The 26,313-nt window shown below is 32.7% G+C and overlaps 1 protein-coding gene across 5 annotated transcripts in view; it reads left to right on the top strand.

Moving 5' to 3' along the window:
- Positions 1 to 26,313, top strand: part of RhoGEF2 (Rho guanine nucleotide exchange factor 2) — a 501,746-nt gene that overhangs the window by 416,756 nt on the left and 58,677 nt on the right. For all 5 annotated transcript variants that reach the window (XM_074130469.1, XM_074130467.1, XM_074130470.1 and 2 more), the window contains 4 exons: positions 660 to 853; positions 2,333 to 2,561; positions 3,475 to 3,694; positions 5,380 to 5,467. In XM_074130469.1, coding sequence (XP_073986570.1) covers positions 660 to 853; positions 2,333 to 2,561; positions 3,475 to 3,694; positions 5,380 to 5,467 — 731 coding nt within the window. The remainder of the gene's footprint in view (positions 1 to 659; positions 854 to 2,332; positions 2,562 to 3,474; positions 3,695 to 5,379; positions 5,468 to 26,313) is intronic.

Raw genomic sequence — 26,313 nt, 5'->3', positions numbered from 1 at the left:
CTTCTCAAGTTGCCTCAAAACTCTCCTGGATTGTGTCAGAAGAGGCAATGGGTTAAACCACATTTCCATTATTATGGAATTGTAAGAAAGGTGGTTTGAATACATTTGTGGACAGAAATTTTGGACATTGAACTTAAAAAAAACTTAACGGCTAGCGTTGCTGAATAGCTTTCCTGTGGATATAATTGAAATTGATGTTTATAAACTCTTTATTATTGCTAAACCCAGCAAATGAGCAATCAATTCCTAAGGTAGATTAATGGATAAATTCAGAATTAAATGCTTGTAGAATGAGAAGTGTAAAGAAAATAAAGCAAAGAGGAAAATTGCTTTAGGAGAATGCAAGCGGAACCCAACAAATTAGACAATTTTATGAAATGAAAGCAGCTAACTGCCGCTGTTAAATTGATCCTAAAAGACAGCCAAAATACCCAAGAGAAGTTTCTGTTCGAATCTAAACAGAAGTATCCCAAATATTGTTGAGTAAATTTAAATAGCAGATACTTAGACACAAGTAGATGTGCATTAGAAATTAGTGTTGAGGTTCATATTAATGGTTGTAGATAGATATAAAATGTATATTTTTAATTTAAATATTTTTTTTATGCCCCAAATAATAAAACACAAAAAAAATTACATAATCACCAATTCTGTTACAGTTTGATGGAAGCGAAGGAGAAGCGTTTCAAAAGGCCGCTGCTACTTTCTGCGCTAAACAACAAATCGCCTTAGAAGCTTTAAAAGAACGACGGAAAAAAGATACAAAACTAAATAACTTTTTAATTGACGCTGAAATGAATCCAGTGTGTAGGAGGTTACAATTAAAAGACATCATTACCATAGGTTGGCTAAGGTATTTTATTTTAAAATTCTATCTATAGATGAATGCATAACGCTAGAAAATATCGAAAGATTCTAACAATAGTTTGTTTTACTTTGTTACTCGTTCGTATAATTTTGCACCTTGCTATAGTTAGGTGGGTAAATAGATCATAATTTAAGTTTGTCTAAGTGAAGGAGTGAAGGTTTACTTCATTCGTCTGTGACAGATAAAATCTTTGGTTTATTCAATTAAAATGCTCAAAAGAAAGTGTAGAAAGGAACTGTTGTGCAAAAAAGATACTTTAAGCCCATCCCTATTTGCAGTCTGGTACTTCCAAACGCTTTATTACATTAATCTTCAAATTCAGAACCCTCAGATAGTTCAATTTGAGCATTTTTTGAATACCCCGACTACATCTTTGGTAATATTAGTGATCATATACCAAAAAAAAACCATGATTACGTAAACCTTATGAAAAGTGGAATTTATGGTATATTGTGAGAAAGGAAGACAGATTAAAGTTAGTGCCTAAAGTAGTGTTAAGCTTAAGAAGCAGTGGGCGATTGAATCCAAATAGTAGTGCACATGCAGATTCGGAATGGACAGCGTCCCACTCATCAAGGTTAGCCACTCTCATATTTTAGTTCGATAGGTAAAAAGGAGACTTAAGATAAGGGCTTATGAATGTTACCTTAACAAGACACCAGAAGAATGGTATGGGTGGATATCTAGTTCTCATGTGAAATGCTTGTAATAACGCCTTCGACAGAAGTTTACTGACAAGAAAAGTGGTTGAGTACTGGTGAAATCCTATGACAGACTGGTTAACTGAGGTCAAAATAGCATAATCGGTAGATTGAAGAATGAAATTTGATACAATGATAGGTTTTCTGGAGCTACGAAGGTCTGATCCATCACATATTCGTTTCCGATGGAATCATTGTAAATTTCGCCGTCCAGATAGAATTTACTTGAGTGGATTAACTTTAAACATGATATCGATCTTGGGCAGTGGCATGAAAGTTTAGTTCTAGCAAGATAATACACGGGCACATACAATAACTCTGCCACGCGTCCTGGTCCAGATTTAACTCCACCTGGACCTACTAAACCGGTAAAATTAAAATTGAAACTGGAGTGAGGCAAGGAATGGTTTTAGAAATGCATATAAAGAACCGTATATGTATAATATTTATTTATACAATCGTACTCATGCACTTGTACTTAATATGCACTCGCATATCTATTCCAATTGATGGCAAATTAGCATTTTTTTTCTGGCCCTCCAGAATAATTTGGCCTAGGGCAAGTAAGGATTTAACTCGGTGTCCGCCCTGGTGCTCCAAATTTGAACTATTCCGTAAACCTTCAAGGTTTTGCGCTTTTAATGTGTCACTATTACTGGCAGGGAAAATTTAGAGTATTAGTTTAAAAATTTCCCTTCATTAATGTTATTATAATGTGATATATTAAAAATTGTAATTTATAAATTATATCTTTTCTCCTTAGGTTAACGAAATATCCTTTGCTGTTCGAAAACCTCGCGAAGTATACTGAAGCAGAAACTGAAGAGGAGATTAGGGTGAAGAGGGCGTTAGAACGTAGTAAAGAAATATTAAACCATGTAGATGCAGCTGTTAAAGAAGCTGAAGACCAGCAAAGGCTGGCTGAGATCCAGCGAAGGCTAGATAAATCACCTTTCGATAAAGTTGATCATCCAATTGCTGTTGAATTCAAGGTTAGTATTTTTTATTATTGAACATGTTTCTATTTATCTGTTATTTTGGAAAATAAGAGAGAAATATCGTAGCATTAGGAAATGGAGAATTTATTATTTTTATTCTTTCATTTAATAGCGAATTTCATTTGCACAGTTCATAAAAATTAGTTATTGTACGAAAGAATAGGAGAACTAATTTGGAAATCAATAATTTTCCATTAACTAGAGCAGGGTCGGGCAAACCGCGATATGTAATTGAATACAAACCATTAAAAACCATTATCTGAATAATTTATTTAAATTAAATTAATAAAAATAAACAATACAGCTTTATTCAAGTAATATAAATACAAATTATAAGGAGCATCAACATATTTTGTAGAGGAGATTGCGGAGTACTTTTTTAAGTTCCCATCATTTCATAAACTTCGCAAGTATCCTTTGACTTAAAGACTTAGTACCACAAGCCTAAAGTAGAAGTGGATTTCATAGGTAGAAGTGGAAGGGGATTTCATTAGTATAATAACTCTTAAATGAAATTTTCAATTTTAATTAAGAAATAGTAAAGAAATGTATTATAGGGCTGATAATTACATTTCTTGCTTTAGAAATGAAAAAAGCCAAATAATAATTAAAGTAGCAACAAAGAAGATTTTGCCTCAAAATACTTCTGTTCATTACCAAATATAGTTCCATAGTCAAAAAATCTTTGTGTTGTTTTTACTATAGAATTTGGAATAATGTTAGTCTTGAAAATAGTTCCAGTAATTTGCAAATTCATTATAATCTTTAATTGTAATAAATTGATGTTTTTACCATCGAGAATTTTATATTTTAGGTTTTTTTATTTTTATTTTCGAATCCTTTGTAATTTCATTTTATTTTTAGATAATAAATACCTTTCATTATGTTTATTATTTTTTTTTTACAGAACCTTGACCTAACGAAGCATAAATTAGTGCACGAAGGTTCTCTGAACTGGAGGATAGCCAACCGACAGAAAGCACTGGATATCCATGTACTTCTCTTGGACGACGCTATCATTCTTCTGCAAAAGCAGGATGAGAAGTTTATTCTCAAGTTTTATAGTCAGTCACTTCTCAGTCCAGTCATAAAAGTTTCTACCGTACTAGTCAGGCACAATGCCGTCGGTAGGTATTTAAATATTTCTGGACAATGTTATTGTTGAATGATTAGTTAAATTTTTTTATGAAATGCTATTAAGTAAAGAAAATTGAGGATTTATGATGAAGTCAAATCGGTGATGGAAACGCTTTTAATTTTAGATTTCCATTAGTCCTCGGATATTGGAGAGGCAATTAGTCACTATCTCAGAATGAGAAGTATAAGAGAATGATAAAAACTTTAAAAGCATTCTGAGAGCTCATGTCGAAATTGATAGTCACTTGAGAGAAATTGAGATCATAATCAAGTTTTCAAAATTAATATAATGAGTAAGAAATTGGGTTTTTAGAGGCGCCGTGAAGTTAGCTTAATCACAAACAGAATAACATCAAGGAGCTAACAGAGTCACTTGGCTTTATTCTTATGGTTCCAGTCATGAGCAAATTTACCTGGAGCTTGAGCTTGCTTAGAGTTTGAAACTCTATTCCAGGCGGGATAATGGATGTAACTGATTATTACTTGGCGGATGAATGGTAAAAATATTGTAAAAGGGTGAGATTCCACCTCCTTCAACATCCTGAATAGTAGTTAAAAGTAAAGGCCTTCTGAAAAAATAGGCATCAGTTATCTTCTTTAAATACTTTAAATTAATTTTCTTTTATTTTGATAAATTACATAAAATAAATTGATAAAAGCCAATAACTATGATATAATTGTTTTTCATTTTTAGAAAAATAAAAACAAAAGTAGAAAAATACCAGTGAATGGAAGCGTGGAATAAGAGTGTGACATGAGAAAAAGTAAATAAATAAAATAATAATATGAGAAACTATAGGTTTGTTAAATGTGGATAAAACTGTTTATCCGCAGAAGATAATTAGCTAAAAGATAAAAAAATTAATGGACATCCAAATAATTATTCAGACGACTGATAAAAAAGAAAAAAAAAAAACAATGTTTTAGTCCGAGCAAATCAAAAAGCATGAGCAACTTATTTTGCCAGCATTTCTGAGTAGAGCTGTCGTGACTGATCGTCCTGGACTTATTTTGAGGAGGAATAATAATTAATAATAATAATAATACAGAGATTGTCGCAAAAAAAAAAAAAAACTATTTTACGACTTAAGAGTTCACGATGGTATGAAGTGTGAGTTGTTAACGCGAGTTCCAAAAATTTACATAAGAACAGATTTACAGTGTAAATAAAATTAACCAATTCGAGAGGGCATTTTTTGGATCTCAGACATCCATAAAACTATCATTTATATTGCTATTAAACTTTTTTCTACCTCTTTCTTTAAAATTTCTGGAAAAATATGTGATATGCTGGAAAAAAGGTTGTACTACACTGATTCAAATGTTTTTTTAGATTATACTTCCACATTTTTACTAACTTTGTTGCAGAAAATACATAATATTTTAAGCGAGAACAATCTCACTTACCAGTATGCCTACTTTGGTCTTCAGTTGATGAAAAACTTATTCCCATGTTGTAATTAATAAGTAACTTTTATTGCAGATTTAACAATTCGATATGCTTTCTCACATGCATAAAAATTATATGCTGGAAAATAATCCAAAACCAAAGTTATGTTTACAAGCTATTGTAATGAGTTCAACTAACCTTGAAGCTTGATAAGCTTGAGTCAAAATTCATTAACTCTGTTTTCTATTTACGTTTTCAATTAAATAAGAATTTCTTATTTTACAGATAAAAAGGCATTATTCCTTGTGAATACGTCACAAAATGGTGCTCAAATATATGATCTGGTAGCTAATTCTTCATCGGAAAAACGGAAGTGAGTACTTTTTTTTATATTTTAATTTTTTATTATTATTAATAATTTTTCTTATCGTTTCTTTTACATAATCGTTCCTACATAATGTACAAACATTGGTTGTAAAGAATTGATGGATACATAGTTATCTCATTTTCAATAATGATCTTCGCAAACTTATACGATTTTTATTATACATCTTTAATTTTTTTCGTTAAATGCTGTCGAACTATGCATAGTTAATGCATAGTTCTACTGGTTCGTAAGCAGAGAGTTCAGTTTTTGCCAAAGTTTTTCTTAAAAATCCTTCTATTTTTTATTCATTATTAGTTTTGTAGACAACCATAATTTTATACCTTGTATATTGATCTAAATAAGTACAGTTAAAAAAATTGTATACTGATGTCGTATTTACCGTCAAAATATTCTTGAATCACATAGAACAGTGCGAACAGTGAATAAAAAATGTATACAGAAATTTTTTGAAAATATGCTAATATAAGATCTCTAAATTCTGGTTATCCCTTGGCTACTAGTCACATTTTTGTGTCCTTATATTGAATCATTTTAATCATCGTGGTATCTAAAATGCACCCTACCTGAAGTACTAAAGCCTTCATAAGTTTAACTAACAGCCTATGTTAAATTAATATTGAAAACATTATTTAAATCTTGTACTTCGTGTATGACCAACAGCTTCCTGTAAGAAGTCAGGAGAATTTATATTTGTTTATCTGAAAGTTAGTTATAGTTTCTTACACTAAAGGCTTATTGGCTCCTAAAGCAAGTATTCGAAGTGAAGATTGGAAAAGTAAACTTTTATGGCCACATCTTGTGATCCAACAAATGCGATATGAATTATTTAGAAATGGAATTCCAAAAAAAATGAGCCATAAAGATGGTTTCTGAATCTACATTGAATTTAGGTAGAGAGGTATAGAGACGCCACGATAGCCGCTACGATGTACTCGTATTATGGTATTGCGTTTGATTGGAGATCTAGGTCTTGGATTTTGGACTGCAGTTCTAAACCAGGAGAATATGAATTCAAATGGTCTCTTATGAGCTTATGATGAGTTAAGTAATGTAAATAAATTTCTTTAGACCATTCAGTTTACTTCTAAAAGATATATAAACAAATTCAAACTAGTTGTGACACCACACTTTACGAATTGATGATCTGATGTTAATTCCATTTTTAAACTAACTTAATAGATTTTGTTATAATAATAATAAAAAGAAAGATCCTTTCTCTAAATATTTTTAATGAATCTTGATAATTTGATTGCAATATGTTTTTAAATCATTTACTGTCAATTTGAAACTATGGCGTTCTGATGAACAATAGAACTTTTGCCTTTTCCTTCAGTTCTAATACAGTTTTATTGTTTTCCGGTTGTGCTGCTACTAATGAGTTTTTCTAAGCGATGGTAGAATTAGGTCGCTTGCATTTTACCCACACTTTGAGCATTATCTTGTATCATCTTGCTCTTCTCTTCGCCTTTCTCTAATCTCTTACGATTCAATCAATCCCCGGTAGGTTTGTCTCTTCAGTTTTGCTTTTGTTCTCTTTACCATCAGAAGTCGGTAATTCTATTTTATTCAGATTTATAACATATGAATCTGTTTAAAGTATAACAAAAACAAATTTAAAATTGAATACAGAATTTTATTTACTTAGTTTTTCGATTGTTTATAACATTAATGAGTATAATAATGTGCGTGAAATATTATGGTCAGAAAATAAAAATTTTATATTGTTCTTACTTGCTAAATCTAAAATTGATGAGGCAGATTAGAGGAATCAATAATTAATCCTCTAAGCTAATTATTGTTATAGTAAATTGTATCCCATTTGGGATAACACCCCTATTAATATATCAGTTTTGGCATGATAATCTGCCATGCATGCTCGTATCATCTTATCTGCTTTTAGTTAAATTATTATTATTATTATTATTGTCGTACATGGTGTGTAATTACAAAATCTATTTGAGAACATAGTATAAATAAGTTTATTTTTTCCCATTAAATTGCTTCTTTTTTTTTCTTTTTGCAGGAAATTTAGAATCTGAATAATAATTTAATCTTGAATTTTTTAATCGTTTCAATTATTCTTAATTTCGAAATTAGATATACGAGTACATCCATTAGATTGAAATTTAATATTTACATAGAAAAGTAAGAGTGAACTACAAACTATTATGGCTGGAATCACCTCAAACTAGGAATTGAATCTCACAAAGTTGCATTGTCTAGACTTTAATTATTACTGCTGGTAGTTAATAATGGTACATGAGTTGGTGGGAACGCTTTGTTGTTAAAATAGTGGCAGCTCCTTGGGTGGACAGTATTCATCTTAAGCTGTCATTGGCAGCCGCTTACTGCTCATTACTCCAGTGCTTAACTTTCGAGAATTAGTTTGAGCTTATCATTTTCTATTCATATTGTGTCCACTATTAATAGCTGTAGTATATTATTATTCAATGTTTAGCTACTCAAATATTCATAAGAAACAAATTCAGTAAATTTATTTGATTTTAATGAAACATTAGATACCATTAGGGTTCTTTATTTTTTTATTATATTTTACAAGAAAGAAAAGTCTGAATTGTTTTATAAAATATCTGTTTCACTGCAATTTTCCGCAAGGTAATTTATTTTTCTACTCGATTTGTTTTTTGTTACTTTTGTTTTTAATGATTTTTGGTGAATATCGAGGTGCGGTCTTGAATAAAAACAACTTTTTTGCTTTATACCAACGTTTCGGTAATTTTTACTACCTTCTTCAGGGTCTGTACAAAAGGAATATTACACTAATATAGGTAAAATTGAAAAAATAAAAATAAATAAATAAAAATTATTTCTAAAACACAAAATTAAATAGATAGATAAATATAATTTGGAAAGACTTACATTATAAAAAATGTTTGTGAAGTTCAATGTAGAGCTACGAGTATATCATCATAACTGTTAAGGAATTAATGGAAAAACGGGTTTCTATAGAGGTAAGGGAGGGGCGAAAAACAATAGGGCTGGAAAAACCTAAGGTATGTGGTGAGTAATTTGTTAAGTTATAGTTTGAAGAATGTTATTGTAAAAATTTGAAAGGTTGTTCTTGTCTGTCCTAAAGTTGATAGATTTTTGTTGTTTTTTTTAATGTGTATCATTTCTAATATGTTCTGTTTGTTTCTGTTGGTGTTAGTTGCAAGTAAGTCTAGGTGGTGTTTAGTTAGAGCAGATAAGGTATCATTAGGTTTTTTAGTTTTGCAGTCTGAACAATTATTCAAGACCGCACCTCGATATTCACCAAAAATCATCTATCAACAACGGTCGATAAAACCAAAAATCTTTGTTTTTAATTACATTATTATTTCAATTATGGTGATTGAAGGCCTTACAGAAAAACACTATTAAAATTATATCATCTCCATTAAAAGTTTTTCTACAAAACATAAATTTTTCTTTATTTTTATGTTAATTAGTTTTCAAAATGTAGCTTATTGTGATTGAGTAAGGCATCGTTTTACCACTGTTGGATCTAGACAATTTCTTTTGGTTTGAAATTGAAAACAGCTGCACAACATTGTCAACTTCGGTGAAGATTTTTAAATTGCTCTAGCATAGAAAGCGTGCCTTGGACCGATGATAAGATAGAGATGATTTTTTTGCATTTATATATACAGTGGAGTCTCGGTTAACCGTCATGACCGGGACCGGACACGTGACGGATAGTCGAATAGACGGATAATGGAAAAAAACAGGAAAATTTCCAGATTCTTTTGTTTAACGTGTATAAAACTTTGTATTAACTGGTATACATATTTTATACGTTTCTTCGCTTAAGCCTTAAAGGTTAGGTATCTTTCATTATTCAATTCATTCTATTGTGTATTAAAATTAATGAACACAATGTCTGCGACATCTAATCGGTCTTGGGGGCGGTTTTGTTTCTGGTTGATCTTTTTAGGAAAAAACCCACAAACTGTCGAATGATGGACACGAGTATTTACTTAAAAGACAAAGGAAAAAGTCTCAAAAGAAAGTTTTCTTTTTAAAATAATTTTTTGTTTTTAAATTTTTAAATACTGAGGAGAGTGACGGTTAATTGGAATAGACGGATAAAAGGGTGACGGATAACCGAGACTCCACTGTATTTAGAATAGGGCAATTATACATTCTTAATGGATTTTTAGGGATTCAGGTCACTCTAGTCTGTGTTTAAATCTAAGCCGAATTGTATCGTAAACTAAGTCGTAGTTTCCCAAAAAAACACGACGTTGAACATTATTTGGAAAAGTGTGATAGAACACTCTAAAGATTAATTGATAAATATAAGTCCTTTTTATTTTAATACTCCTTGGTGATTATCTTTCTTTAAAGGTGTTAATTTTTGCAGTCGAAGTTTTTGTTAAAGGATCCACATTAATTTTTACTTAGTAACAGTATTAACAAAATTGCAAAATTCATCTAGATTTACACCTTGAATTTTTTTTCTCTACACTCTGCTACAAACTTTGGAATGTTATTTCGGTTTAAAGTGACTTTGTTGGGCCTATTCAGGCTTTAAATTTAGTGTTTACACTAGAGTGTTGTGTGTTTACTCCACTGTTTCGTGTAAACTATCGTAGGACTAACAGTTTAGTTCTTTACTGTCCCGTTTCTTTCAAGTTAATGCCTGGCGTTCAGTTTTTTATTTATTTGTTTGTTTTCTTGTCCTTTATTCGCACGATCTCTTTTCTTTTTTTATTACTTCCTCTCTTTTTTAGTGAATTATTTATTTTTTAAAAACGAAGTTTTGATGCATATATATTTTAAACGTAATATGCGCTTAATATTTTTTGAATTACTCGTTAACTTATTTCTTGAAGAGATTTGTGATTATTGGTAAAAATAATTAAACAAAACACCCAAAACAATTTGACTTAAAAAAAAAATAATATTTATTTTTAAGATAACATGTTTGAATTACTTTCTACTTCTGAAGGTTTGTTCGTCCCAATCATATACAGATCTTTATTGTCTGTATTTCTCTTTCAGTAACGCACAAAGATGTATTATATCACGCCATATTTTAGTCCTTCTTCATCCCACTTCTCAATCTTTGTTTTCCTTTTCTTTTGTTCCAAGAAAGAGGTATTGCTCACGTTTTCTGCCATTTACCAATTAGTTACATAATATTTATTCTCCTTTTACAATCATTCCTTTAACGGAATGGTTTAGACATCCCGTTGTGTAATATACATTCCGTGTAATATCTACAGTTATATTAAGGAGATTTAGCTGTAATAACAAACTTATTAAGAAAATATCTTTTTATTATTTATAATTTTTATTGTATTATTTTCTGCATATATTGGATTGATTTTAAGCTATTATATAAAATAATATCTGGTATTTATACCCTTAATTCACTAATAATAATAATTCAATGAAATATTAGGATGTAAGCATTTTTTTTTCGTTTAAGAAATTTCGTTCTGTTGGCTGCAACGTAAATGTTTTAATAGATGAGCTTGAATTATGAAAGATTCGGTGCGTTTGGTGCCAAAATTTTGTAAAAATTAAATTTTATAAAAAAAATGTTATAAGACATCCATTGCAAAATTTAGTCAGAAGCTCATTAACAACTTAAAGATTATTCTCGACTCACTAGTATTTTGTGATAGTCATACTGATCTACTGTTAATTGTATTACTTTAGTAGGCTGTTAAAAACATAAAATTGCTGTTCGGTTCACTAAGAGTGGCAGTCTGAAAGAAGAATGTGTTTGGACGCAGAAGACGGTAAAATAAGTACATATCGCATGTTAGCATGAAGCTTCTCAGTCTGTCCTGTTCCAAGTCAGAGAAGAAGCGAATTCCCTTTGGGGATTTAGAGTTGAAGGTGCGAGTGAGACAGAGAATGGTTGTTTGTTCTTACAGAGAAATATATGCTTCTGCACTCCGCTATAATAGATCTTCATTACCGTTACCACTGTATCTTCCGTACTTCTTTCCCTTGTAGATTTACACTCTCGTAATTTCAATTTAAAATCTTTCTCATAATTTTTAATTTTACCTCTCTCTTTCTCTTACATTCATCTTGCTTTTTACGGCGAGTATTCCCCCCCCAAACCATTTTGATTATATATATTTTTTTTTTAATAGGAGAAAATTTAGAACTTCTTTTAAATGATTGTTACAAACAAATTTTTCGAATAAAGTTTGTAATTAGAACTTTTGTAAATAAGATATGATTGATGATTTTTCTTCTTAAAAGCTCTTTATCTTTCATTCTTCCTAATTTATATAAATGGGCATCAAGATATTAAGAAGTCGAAATTGGCTCCGGTTTACTGTTCTTAATTTTCACTGAAGTTTCATTTTTCATTTCACCAATTATTAAAACTTTCCGGTAGGACAGTTGTATAAGGGTTGTAAGGTATTTAGATTTTTAAGGGCAGCGTTTAGCTCAAAGTGCGTAAAAGAAATAATAAGTTATGTAATAGTTTTTCTTCTGATTCCAAGTGAGCCTTAGGAAAAAAAACCCTGATTAGTGCCTCTTCAAGCAATAACAGTGAATAAGAAAGACTAGAAAAGGAAGAAGGAATGATCAGGGAAACCACGGTAAGAAAAGACCTGACCTAGGCGAAGCACCAATTACAGTAAAAATAAAAAATCAACTTCGCTGGTATGGACATGCGTTTCAGAACGGTTAACGACAGTACAGCGAAATTTTGTTGAAGGTAGATGGGAATGGATCTCTGAAAAACTTGTGCAGAGCAAGTAAATGTGGGCTCATAGAAAAGTAGGAATAAAATGGAGTAAAAGAATGTAATTGGCCACGAATAGAGACGGATGGAAGAGATACTTCAAGACCTCCACAGTAGAAGAGTAGTTGATTTCGAGATGATGAGGATGAGTAAAGACATGGCTTCAAAAATAGTTATTAATCTTGAAATGTTTTCTGTTAACTGATCAAACATTTTAGAAGTGAAAAATTGGTTTAATAAGGGTTGCGGGAACTTAAATAAATCCAAAATTAAAACTTACAGCCTAAGTTTGCTGAGTACCACGCCGTTTTTTTGGCGGGCAGGATTGATACAGATCCTGAGTCTTAATTGCAGGACTCACCATGCAATCGCTTAAGAGGACAGAGTTTATTTGTAGGAAATTAATAGTTCTAAAAGCTCTCTTTGTGGTGCGGGCAAATCAAGATAACGAGTTTGTAATTAATTTTCTTAATAAAAATTACAATAAGTCTTTATTTGCTATTGTTGCACCATAAGAGAAGGAATAATATAAAATCAGACAATAATCAGCTCAGATAAAGAAGAAGGATTGATTTTGTTTTCCTTTATAGTCTTACAATTTTCACATTATACTGGTTTATTACGTACATTGTGTGGTGATTCTGTATTCAACGAGAGAAGAAATATAGACATGGTTATATTTTTAGCATTGTATTGAAATGAAAACATTGAGTTGAAATGTAAATAAAAGGTACACGAGGTTTCTTCTTTCTCTGAATACGTCTAGATTTAATAATACATTGTTGTTCTCCTATTCTCCTTAGCCAAGGATATATTATCTTTAATATTAATAAAATAGGAATTACTCGTCGCCATCTTACTTCTCCTTGCTCTTATTAACTGAATAATTATAATCTCTGTTGTCATTTAGTGTTTAATAGTCCTTACAGATATTGAGAAATTATTGTGCCTGATTTCTTTAACAATTCAAGATGATTTGTTTGTAAAAATAAGGCGATCCTCTTAAGTGGGTAAAGCTTTACCCATTTGGTGATGTTTAGTGTTTGGTATGTGTTCTTTTTTCTTTTTGTCTTCATTGAACATATTTTTATTGGAATTCATGATGCCCATTTAGTTATTGCGCAAGTGATCATGGGTTTATTCAAAATTTATAAATCTACTCATAGATGTTAATAGTATACGGTAAATCATTTTTTGTGCCTCCAGTCGCGTACTGATATAACCCCTAATTGTTGCTTGTCAGAACTTGTATGGAATAAGAAACTTCTGAAAGGGAGATTTTCTTTAATTAAGGCGCTTGTTCCTACATCAGAGATCATTTTCCTATGGTTCTGTTTTCTTTAGTAAAAGATGGCACTGTTAGGAAGAGTAAATCTAATCCAGCCAGCTGGAGCTGAACCTTAGATTACCTTTAAGTTTATCCTTTCTTTTAAATTGTTCAGTTACTATCTTACAGCTAAGAAAAGGGTAATAATGACTCTGAATGTTCGTTCGGAAAAAATTTAATAATAAGAAAGTGTCATAAAAGAGGATAAGAATCTATGTTTTAAGAATTATCTTTGTAAAGGTCGGCTGAAGTAAATTCTTGTTCTTACTAATAGAAGTAATCAATGTATAGGTTCAGCTTTTACTTTAAAAGCTCTGGCGAAAACTTTTTTAAAGAATTTTCGTTTTAAAACTTAATATCTTTTGATGTATTGACATTTCTAAATTTTACTTTTGCAACGCTGTCACTTAACAATTAGGGTGAAGGGACCAGTAATTGACTGCTTAAGAAAAAATTCGAGTTTAAGGTAGAATAACTTCCGTTATTTTGGCTCCAGGTGTAGGTTGTAAAATTGTACCGCTCCAGTAGGATGTATTTTATTTTATTAATATTTTAAAAGCAGTAAATTCGATCTTTATGTCGACCAAAAATGATTTTTTTTGGAAGTATGTCAATGACCCAGTAATTGACATACCGAATTTTCGGTGGAACCAGTGTTTGACATGGGTTGGGACCAGTAATTGACATACAAATATATTCATGAAACGACATAAGGTATGCATTCAAAATCACTTTTAGATCTAAATAAATCACCTTAATCACTTTTTCAATTGGATTTATAACAAAAATCGGTCTTATTCATAATTAATTACAATCAGTTTTTAAATAGGCAAACCTAAATAATCTAATATTTTTCAACATTACGCTTTTTTATGCAGTTTTTGACGACCAACCCTTACACAACTGTCCTACTGGACAGTTTTAATTAAGTCCCCAAGCCAAGACAGGTAATTTGAATAACAGCCCTTACTTTCAATAGTACCAAGGAGATATTAGCTAACATACTTGTTAGATCGTACACAATGTCTGTCGGCTCGCTTTTATCTCTTTCTCTCTACTCTTCCGCTCTCTTATCCTTCCACGTTTCCGCTAAATATTTTGTTACTTAAACCTCTTTTTGGGAATTTTTTTTTGGTTCTCACTTTACCAAACTCTCTACTTCCGATTAGACTATGTGGTCACATCCTTGTTTTATCCATTCCGCCTATAACGTTGCTACTGATGGCATCTACGCGTCTTTGGGTTCGAGTTGTTGGTGCTTTCTAGTGAACAAAATTTCTCCTACGCTTCCCTTCTTTTGGAGCGCTTCGCTAATATTTTCCACAATCTGTGCTGCCAGTGTCATTTGCTTCGAAACCAAACTATCTGAATGTAATTCATTCTTATTTTCTGCATCTAAACAGTATTTGATTGTTTATTATTACTGAGTTACCTCTTGGGCTCATTTATATATACACTGTGTGCACGTTAATCGCGTCCCGCCTCAGGTTGTAAGCATTCGCACTTACAACAGTAATAAATAAATGAAACATCAATGAAAAAAAAAAACTAGATTAAAAAGTAAGTAATGTGTAACATCACAGTCACCAACTTCTCCACTTATGTTTAATTTCGCACCTGGTACTTCTCTTGAGGGAGCTTCATTTTTCCCCTGGCCGTTTTATTTGATGGAATTCTATGGTTCAGCCATTTCCTCCCTTTCTTCTTTGGCATGTGGCAAGGACCCAAAACTAAGGGAGAATGAGAGATTTTCAAACTCCGATAAGTGGGCGTCGTTTTTATCAGTCACGTTGGCCTCGTGAAACTGTTCGGCGATCTCGACTATTCCAGTTTGTTGTTCATACATTGCTGATCTCAACAGGATAATCATTCTGCATGCCCTCTTGAAATAAGGCGTACATTTGCTAATTCATTAATTTAAACATATTTTGTTGGAAGTTTTACTATTTATTTTATGTTGCCGATATTTTTTTATCAATGATTTTATTTTACAATGTATTGAATTTTTAATTATAATAAAATTTATCAACCTATCTTAACATTTTCCCAGGAAGTCAATCACTAGTCTCAAACAAAAAAGCTGTAGGACTAGTAATTGACATACATGTCAATTACTGGGCAGATTGCCGTTTCAAGGACCAGTGATTGACAGCCCCATTTTAATGCTCAATGCTTCTTATAATTAAAAAAAAAACTACATAAATGAAATCTACAAGTAATACTAATTATAACAGAACATTGATAACCTCACGAATATATGAACAAATAAACGAAAAATAAGAAAAAAGAAAAATTATTTTCTTATCAATCCTCCTTAGCAACGGCTTGTTTTTTCCTTGATTTTGAACTTTTAACACAAATAACCTTCCACTGATACCAAGGAACCTTCCAATAATTAATATTTTTCTGGAACTGCTGCCCAAAGGCTTCTCAATAACGAAATTGAAAGAATCACCACTAAAAACGGCTCATATCCCTTATAATACCAGTTTATATTTGGTATGTCAATTACTGGTGCCCAGTCAATTACTGGTCCCTTCACCCTATTCTTTACTTTTTTAATACATTTTTTTTTTCTTTTTTACATCGAATGTTAAAATTTAAATGATTTATACAGCCACCTGTTACCAATTTTCAGTATAATTCAACAATTCGACTTTTGACAGATATTTTGATAGGGGGATCTCTTGAAATAAGTTTGGATGAAAGGGAAAGTCGAATTTACGAGGGTCGTTTGAAAAGTCCGTGCAAAAATAAAAACTACTTAATTTTTAGGGGTAAACCTTTTTTATTTTTCAACATAGTCTCCTTTTAGGCTTATACACTTCGTCCAACGCTGCTCTAGTTTGTTGATCCCTTCCGAATAATAGGATTTGTCCAAGTCTGAAAAATAGCCATTCGTTTTTGCAATCACCTCCTCGTTTGAATAAAATCTTTTTCCCGCCAGCCAATTCTTCATATTGGGAAACAAATAGTAGTCCGAGGGAGCCAAGTCTGGAGAATAGGGGGGATGTGAAACGAGTTGGAACCCTATTTCCAGTAATTTTGCGACCACAACTGCTGAGGTGTGAGCTGGTGCGTTGTCGTGATGGAAAAGGACTTTTTTGTGGGCCAATCGTGGGCGTTTTTCTTGCAGCTCGGTTTTCAAACGGTCCAATAACGATGAATAATATGCACCTGTAATAGTTTTACCCTTTTCCAGATAGTCGATGAGGATTATTCCTTGCGAATCCCAAAAGACAGTCGCCATAATCTTTCCGGCCGAAGGAACGGTCTTCGCCTTTTTTGGCGCAGATTCCCCCTTGGTCTCAGGAGTGTAGTGATGTATCCATGTTTCATCCACAGTGACGAAACGACGCTAAAAGTCCTGCGGATTCTTCTGGAACAGCTGCAAACCGTCCTTGCAACACTTCACACGATTTCGTTTTTGGTCAAGCGTGAGCAATCGCGGCACCCATCTTGCGGATAGCTTTGTTGATGCAAAATATTATGTACCCGTTCATTCGAGATGCCCACAGCATTAGCAATCTCACGCACCTTCACTCTTCTGTCATCCATCACCATATCATGGATTTTATCAATGATTTCTGGAGTAGTAACCTCAACAGGGCGTCCAGAACGTACAGCGTCACTTGTGCCCATATGGCCACTTCGAAAATTTTGAAACCACTTATAAACTGTTCTAATTGAAGGTGCAGAGTCACTATAATGTTTATCAAGCTTCTCTTTAGTCTCCTCAGGCGTTTTGCCTTTCATAAAATAGTGTTTAATCAACACACGAAATTCTTTTTCGTCCATTTTTTGAAAATCACTCGACTTCCTCGATTCAAACGAATGCCAAACACAAAGAAATAGACCGATCTGGCTGAAACTTGGTGTGTGTTCTTCCAAGAGATGCTACTAACTAAACATAACCTCGATACGCGCCAGTAGTGCTATCTCTCTGACTTTGCACGGACTTTTCAAACGACCCTCGTAATAATTGTACCAATCGTTACATTGGCCAGAGTTATAATCTGGATGATAGCACCACCCAAAGCAATCTTTTCACGTGGTAGAACATAAAATGTCCTAAGTTTCTTATTTTTAGCTAAATAATAATGTTAGTTTAAAAGTGATGAAGGTGTTGCTGTCAATTTTTTTATTTTAACGGTCCTGTTTAATAGAGGTAATTCTCTCTAGATTGGTTTTACTAGCGGAAGTAGAGTTTATGAATCCATTATAAAGAAATTTCTTTTTGCGTTGTTTGACGCAACAAGTTCAAGGCAAGATATAAACAATTCTCGCCTACTATTTCGCGCCAATATTACCACGTTTTTTTTTCAAAGGCTGCTATATTTGCTAAAAGAGGATTCTAGCCTCTTTCTATGTTTAGACTTTAGAATGTAGAATGCAGAAATGTGTTTAGACTTTTCCCTGTAGAATGTAGAATAATAGCTGTTGCTTGGCTAATTTTCCGTTGTCTTAGGCAGCCATATGAATAGCTTTGTGAAAAACGCTGGCAATAAAGTGAAAATATTAGATTTCTCTGATCAGATCTTAGGGTACGTTCACTGCGGAGCTGTGAGCATAGATGATAGCAGAGATGATAGGAGTGATGCATCAGCGCTTAAAGAAAAAACATTCAAATGTGATCGTGCACAACGAAGCTGCGACTAGTGACTCTATACGCGCTGGTATAAACGAGCATAGATGATAGAATTAAATATTTCATTTTTCTGCTAGCCGAACTCCAGGATCGGAGCTTCAAATTTCACTGCTGTTCAAAATACCTCTGTTTTTCAAGACATTTGTTGAAAAACGGCATTATTTTTGGTTATTATATTATTATTTACTTTTAAACAATATTTTGTTTTTTAAATCGTGCTTACATTTATTTTTATGTCAATTATTTATTTGTTTTTTTGTCAATAAAACTATTAATTACCTAAGAGTAGTCAGTAGTTTTTCTTCTATGGTTATAGGATTTCCATGACAATTTTTTCAACGTTTTCTTAATTTTGACCTCATTTTTTTTCTAAAATATAGTCGAATGTGGGTGGACCCATCCTCACATATTCAAAAAAACGATCCGGATAATTTCTAAGTTCCTTATATAAATAGTGAAATTCGCCCAAAGTACTTCGTTTTTTATTTATGGGATGTACATGATATTTTCTAACGCGTTTTTTCTTTAAAATATACCATTTCTTTGCTGCTGAGCATAAAAACTCTTCTTCACTACTCGGGCATGTTGCATGTATCACAGCTCCGTTGAGCACACTGATCAGCGATTATATTTTACTCTATCAGTTATCATCTCTGCTATCATCTATACTCTAAGTTCCGTTGTGAACGTACCCTTATTCCGCACGTCTCATCAGATAACGATTTAAAGTAGCATTAAACTCTGAAGAAGTGCAATCTAATGTTAATCAATCTACTGCTGTCCTTCATGTCTCAGAAATCATTCTGAACCTGTTAGCCAACTGAATCCGGATAGGTTCGAGTTAAACGTTGCGAACTTAGAGTTTGCTAGCAAAAGTATAAAATAATTATTGTCTTTGTTCTTTATTATGAGAATTGGTAAAGAAAGAGACAGTTATATTTTCCGGATAATTCTTTCCTCTTTCCGGGGGCAAGGTCAGCTGATTTTTTTTGAAAGCATGATAGCAAAATTTATAAATAACAGAAATTGTTTTTTCACAAAACCGAAATAAAAGTAGCATTTTTTTTGTTTGTTTCCTTCTTTCTATCTTTTTGTTATTTTAACATATACGAGTATGTATAATACATAAAAGAAGTTCAGTAAATTATTTTTAGTACATCATAATTTACAGAACATGAAACATAAGTACAGTATAAATAAAAAGTGTCCCTAAAATAAAAACATGAAAGAGAAACTATGAGATTTGTATTGTGTGTGCAACGAGACAAGAAAGTGGTGGCTAGTAGTCTGGAAGAAAACAAAAATAATGCAATAAATCTTTTTTTTCCTTTTTTTACTGATTTCTTTTACTTTGAAGTGAAAGAAAACATTTTCTGCCTGCAAGTTAATGTTAATAATCAGGTTTTAAGATAATTTCCCCAGTTCTTTTAACGAGGGTTCCTTTAATAAGGATTCTTAGTTTTTATAAATAAAGGAAAGACAGTATAGTTGTATACTGTCTTCGAACTATTAAGGAATTAAATACAAAAAAATAGAAATTCTGATGATGTAAATTATTTTTTCTGCAACCATGTAGGGAAGTTCTCATTACTCAATTAAAATCAGCTGTGTAATGCCCAACTTCTCTCACTAGTGGGGAAAAATTCCCATTAGTGTCACTTTCCGCACAAGTGAGTGGAAAAACTTTATTGTGCTTCCTTGATATAAGAAGTTTTGTTATTAACTTAAATATTTTCTGTAAAACTTTAATAAGCTTATTTAACATAACTAAATAATTAAAAAACGAATATTAAAAAATAAAATAAAAATTGAAAGGAATATAAAAATAAAAATAATACTTTAATAAATAATTAGATATTTTTAATTATAACAGTTAAAAAGGTTATAACATTAAATTATTACAGTTAAAAGGGTTACCTTATAGAAATTTAAAATGGATTCTAGTGATGCCTGTTTAGAAAACACTCCTCCATCAATAAAAGAAACAGCAGAAAATGTAATAAGTAATGTAAATACGTAAGTAATGTAAATAATTGTAATATAACAATAAATGTTTATAATAAATAAATTACTTTTTGTAGACTGTAAAAATGAAATTTTTAATTTTTTTAGTTAATAAATCTAATGGTTGCAGAAAAAATATAATATTTAACTCGAATGTAAAGTATTTTCCTCACACTCGGCAATTTGCACTTGCACTCGCCTCGCTTCGCTCGCTCGTGCGTGCAAACCCTGCCTCGCGTGAGGAAAAGTACTACTTCCCACACTTGTTAAATAAATAACTATTCTTCTTCTTGAATACAAGAATGGGTCCGAAATATTGGATAAAATAACCTCGAAATATCAAGTATTCGTACAAAAAGGAGTTAATTTATATCTTTTTTTTTTTTTTACTGTTGATTTTATCTCCTCGGAGAAGGTTTCATTCAATCGGCAAGATCCGTCAGGTTCCTTCTTCAAACAGACAATTCACTCAGGAACATCATTTCTCATTAAACTCTCTAGAGACTTTATCCCCTTCCAAAATTAGTTTTAAGATTATCACTGTGCTCTTTCCTTCACATCTCTATTCCGCAAAATGAGTCGCTCATTTTGATGATGTGCTCGAATTAAATCATTTTTTGTTTCTTTCTTTCTTTTTTAATGATTTAAGGCGCGTCAACATCTAAGGTTATTGGCGCCCAGAACTTTTTCCAGTGCACTATCGGCCTCCGGACAGTATTCTCTTGTTACAGACAACACTGTCCATCACCGGACTGTGTGCTGTAAGAAGCTCCTAGGAAGAGAGAAAATCTAAGGTTCAGCAGCGGGATTCGAACCCCCGGGACTTCCGCGTGGGAATCCAATACGCTAACCGCATAGCTGATCCCTTCCCTTTTTTCCTCTTGCTAATTTTCTTGCTTGTGGATAAACAGTTCTTTTTTTTTTGACATTTGTCCCCATTCTAAGTGTCCACAATCCAGATTTACCACAGTTTTGTTACAGATCTTTCACTGCATCTTGTGAACTTTTTTCTGGATTCAATAAACTTGTTTTTTGCTTTGAGTTTTTTTTGAAGAATTATCTTTCTGAAATATTAGTCTAAGTTAAGGATTCGGCTCTTTCTCATTTACTTTTTCTTGGCTCCCAGTTCTAATTCATTCTTACTGTAGGCCACGGGCTCCGATTTCCTTATAGTTCAACTTCAAACCTCCTTACACCTGTTTATCTGCTCGATGTTTCTAATTTTTTAAATATTTCTCTAAAGAAAAACACCTATTTTTAGACTGAAGAGGCATTAAATTGATAAATAGTTTAGCTGGCAATAAAACAAAAAACAAAGACGCATAATTTGATCGACAAAATGTATCGGAAAAATTCTGTGTTTGATAGTATTTGCAAAAGCAACATTTTGCAAATGATCCACATATCTGATATTCTTAACTTGACTATTTCAGCGTAATCTCTAGAATACGGAGGATTGCAAATATGACAATTTCTATCTCCAGAATGCTTATCGGTTAAACGTGATTTTCTTCTCTCTTCGAATTCTGAAATTTATGCGTTAGTGGAGCAATAATTGTAAGCAGCGAAAAAATCATGAATAAGAAAAGTTACCGGGAATTTTAAGTTGGAAGTTTGCTGACAGGGGGACTGTGTACCTAATTACTAGTATTCAAACATATTACTAAGTACAATCATTGTCTTCAGGACTTTTTTAGTGGTTTAGATCTTTGAAATTTTAGTTTTTCCGGCTCACCAATGTAGGTACTGGGAAGTTACCTTAGGCCAAGTTGCTGAGAGTTACCTTCACTCCATCTTAACTCTTTCTCCTTACATTTTGTTTTCGGTCCCGGTAATTATTATGTGAACCAGGAAGAACGAGAGGTTTTTTTTTTTTTTAATTAGTTTTACAGAATAGTATAAATAAACCGGGAGCCACAGGGTACACAGACACTGCGACCCAAACGGATCAGTTATATCATTACCCTCATTCTTTTGAAGGTAATTATCCCCTATTCATTTGCCGTAAAAATTTTGTCGAGGGTCTTCATGTCTTTAGCCATTGATATAACCCTATCAGGTTGCCGCGCACGTAGAACTTGAAAACTGCTTTCTTCACTGTCTTAGGTCGCAGAAAAAGGTAGAAGGGTTCCGGATACATGAAAAGTTTACTTAGAACTTAGCCTAGCCAGTTTGTCTGCCTTCTCATTGCTCTCATAACTCGTACGCTCTTGCACCCAGTATCTAAAGAGTTTATAGGAGCTGTCCACCTCAGTGTGAGACTTTATGCAGTTCCACAGCATCTTAGATGTGATTTGGTAGTAGGCATTGATGGCCTAGATTGTCGCCTAATAATCGGAGTAAGTGATGATCCTTCTGTCAAGGAGATTTCGCTTTTGGATCCTCTTGGCAGAGTAAGTAAAGGCAATAACCTCCGCTTGGAGATTTTTTTACTTGTCTCCCGAATATGGATTTTGTCGGCCTCTGGCTGTTGATACCAGCACCACTGCCATCCGTGGTCATAGAAATGTACCCTACAAAGTCACCTAGTTTCTCGGGTTAATTCAAACTTTACTGTTTCTACCGGTCCGGAGGTTTTGGAACGGAATAGTACGGGATTAAAGAGATGGTGAGTTGATATGACGAATTCATTATTTGGGAACAGGATGGCCGTTTTCGGCAAGGCGAAACCATTAAGTAATGGTCGGCAAGGTGTGAATGAGGTAATAGGTGGAAGGATAGGTGTCCTTGAGTTTCCGCAGCTTAGATGTTAAACCTTCAGGAAATGTTCAGGACAGCCTTCCAGGAATACCTAAAATCTAAAGCTGAAGACTTTCTTCTTCCTATTGTAAAAAAAGGTCAAAAATTGTGAATTTTGTTAATGAAGCCAGTAATATTGAATTAAAAATGTTAATATGAAGGACGGAGTGTAATATTCTCGTAGTTTAGGAGCTACTGTATTCTAGCAGATTAAATTAGTTATATTTAATGCATATTATATGACTATAGACTGTAATGGGGTTTTAATAGTAAATGTTGATAGAGATGTTAAGGGGCAGATTACAGTATTATGGGGTGCACGTGATTGCGAGAGGGGATGCAAGGGTCTCCAAGGCGACCTTATAGTGTTGGCCGGCGTTGACGCACCGCGCGCTGTCTGCTTGCCCAACCGCTCTACCAAACAGAACCAGTATCCAGTGATACGCCGGTAGACAGTGAACGGCACGTTGCAGTAACTGCCCACAATAAACTTCACGTTCGACTGTACTTAATTATAAATCTTGAGTAAAACCTTCGTGTGGTTTTCTAAATTTACCCGCTCGCTCATTCTATTTATTGAACTATTTGTATCCAAAATAGCGGGAAGCGGGCTAGAGGTAAGGCCCTCTGGGGTCCGCCATTGGGGCTCACGTAATAAATTATCTTCACATCCCGTTGATGAACGAGATATGTTAAAAGAAAGACGTAAATCACTTTCAGCTAGTCCACAATTAGGGATACCGGCTGTAGCCACTAGAGAGCGTAGGGGAAGTTATGCAGCGCCGACAACTAGTTCTTCACCTTCCTCCATACCGGGTAACTGTTCACCAGTACCTGTTGGAAGTCCTGAAGTACGACGCGAGAGAAGATCAAGTCTTGTTCACAGGTATCATCTATCATCTTTTCCGTTTTCAGGTTTTTATAAACAAATCAAGCTTTTTCTTCTATCTTAGTTTAATGTTCTAAGTTAATCCTTTACGGATTTAAGTGTTCGGAATTTGTTCAGATGACTTTGAATCGGAAGTGCGAATGAATAAGACTTGGTTCTAGAGAATGTGAGAATAAATAGTGTATCTGAGTTTACGTTTAGTTTGGTTAGATAACTTGATTTCAAATTCACTAAGGTCCGGAGGCCGGCAGTGCACTGAAAAAAGCTCCGGGCGCTAATAACCTCAGCTGTTGATGCGCAAAAAAAAAAAAAAAAAAATCCCCAGCTTTTTTTTTTTTTGCCGTTTCCCCATTAACGGCTTCATCATACTGTCTTTTTAAGCCTGGTGCATTTATTAGAATGTAAACTAGATGTAAACCTGTTTTTTTGAGCCTGATAGGGTTTTTTTTAAAGGAGATTTATTATGCTTTATCGTTCCTACAAAGTACTACACTAAAGAAAAATAAAAAAATGAAACAGGAACAAAGGAGGGCTTGCATTACCAGTTCTGATTACCTCTCCCTATTTTCCAACTTTTCATGTTTTTCTTTGATCTCACAGAAAAACTGACAAGTGCTAATCTACCTCGTTAGTTTGACTGAAAGAAGCTTACAACATATGGATGTTAAAACAAACGAAACGCTAAATATTTGTTTGTGTAGAATGAATTTTATGATAACCAGTGATATTAGATGAACTGGCGAATAATTTTTGTTTTGTTTTCTACCACGATTATAAATAAATAAACTTCTGTTTTCCGAGCTCACGGGTGACTAAATAGTTTAGGGTGATGGTAATTAGTAAATTTAGCTGGAAGTAGGCAAATCTATTTAATAAATAATGCATGAATCTTCTTTCATCCAATTTTATGCTCTTACTCGTTTCTCACTGTGATGTTTTTTTATTTTATTTTGTTATTATCTTTTTATATAGAACACATTATCAAAATCTATAAATTGTTATCTATTTAATTATCTAAATTTTACCCCTCATTTATTTTAAATATTGTATAATAATCAAACAATATTTTGTATTTTAAATATTATTTAAAGCTTTTTTGTGGTGTAAATAATTTAATATTTCTTAAACATGGCTCGGATGAGATAAGTTCACATTATACATGTTGTATTAAAATTTTATGATGGTATTAGACGTAAAAAAAATAATTAAATGGCAGATCTATATTTAAAAAAAAAAAACATTGTGTACTATATCGATTGCCCATAAATCGAAATATTCATTGTTGCATATCTGTGACAATCTCATTATCTTTTTCTATTAAGTATTATTTTTGAATATGTTTTTGATAACATATTTCTTAACTCTATGGAACTGTGCTGTCCATTCAATTTGTAACCATAAAAATTAACATACTTTGAAATCTATGAAACCTTGTTTTAAATTATAATAAAGATAATTTTACTATGTATTTATTGAAGAGGGAGTGGCTTAATTATGCCAAAACCACTAAGGACAAAAAAAGGAACAGAAGTTGGCTTCTCAAACGACACTGTATAGAATGTTGCATCTTTAAGTGAACAATGTGAACAAATATTGGATGAGTGTTTGTGACAATGAACTGCGCTAAAACTAAGTAGTATTTCTGCACATCGGCTACCTCTCCAAGGTTCCTAGAATATTGTGTGGGCTTTGAAGTTGTATTCTCACCCAACGCTGAAGTTGTTCGTGTTGTTTTAAACTGGGAACCCTGTGACCAAGTTCTGTGAAGAATTGGCTAGACCATTTCCATCTACCGGGGCTTCAGAAGGTGTCTTCCTAACCTTCAAGAAATATCTCTACCTAAGGTTCCATTGTGTTTTTACTTTGTTGCCAAAAAAAAAAAAGATAAACATCAAACCTCAATTTCCCTTGTTGAAAGCAACATGTAAAGAAGACAAAATAATCGTAACATTTTTTTCTTTGAATCACAATACTTCATTTGCGCAATTTCACTTTCAGGAATTCTAAGTAATCACATTGTGCGTTTTTTGATAATGTGTGCAATCAATAAAAAAATTACAATGTACATCTGTAGCTCTTGGAGAGAAAACGGCGGAGCTTTCTTGGTGTAAACTTTACATAATAACGTATTCAGTAATGTATTTTCTTTTCATGAAATATATTTGTGTGCTGAAATTTAATATGAAAGATCTAAATAAGAAATGTAACTCTGTATGGAGGAGAATGCTAAGGTTTCATACCATAAGCTAGCGGTAATCTTTTTAATTCTTCAACTCCCCTCTCACTTCTTGTGCTCCACTTCTACCGCTTCTTGATCCATCTGTGTTTTATTAAGCAACGGTTTTAGTATAGAATACTGGTAGTTTATTTTTAAAATTCTACTTCAATGAACTGATTGTTGATGTGTTCACATCTTAGACCAATGCTTTCCCAATATTTTTTTAGATTATCCCATAGTCTTTTTTTGTGGCCTATCCGATTGTGAAATCCCCTAGGATATTACTTC

The sequence above is a fragment of the Rhodnius prolixus genome, unplaced genomic scaffold (assembly GCF_049639745.1).
Source record: "Rhodnius prolixus isolate KJV_2025 unplaced genomic scaffold, Rpr scaffold_4, whole genome shotgun sequence".
Taxonomy (NCBI): Eukaryota; Metazoa; Arthropoda; class Insecta; order Hemiptera; family Reduviidae; genus Rhodnius; species Rhodnius prolixus.
This window is presented reverse-complemented; position numbering and strand designations above follow the sequence as displayed.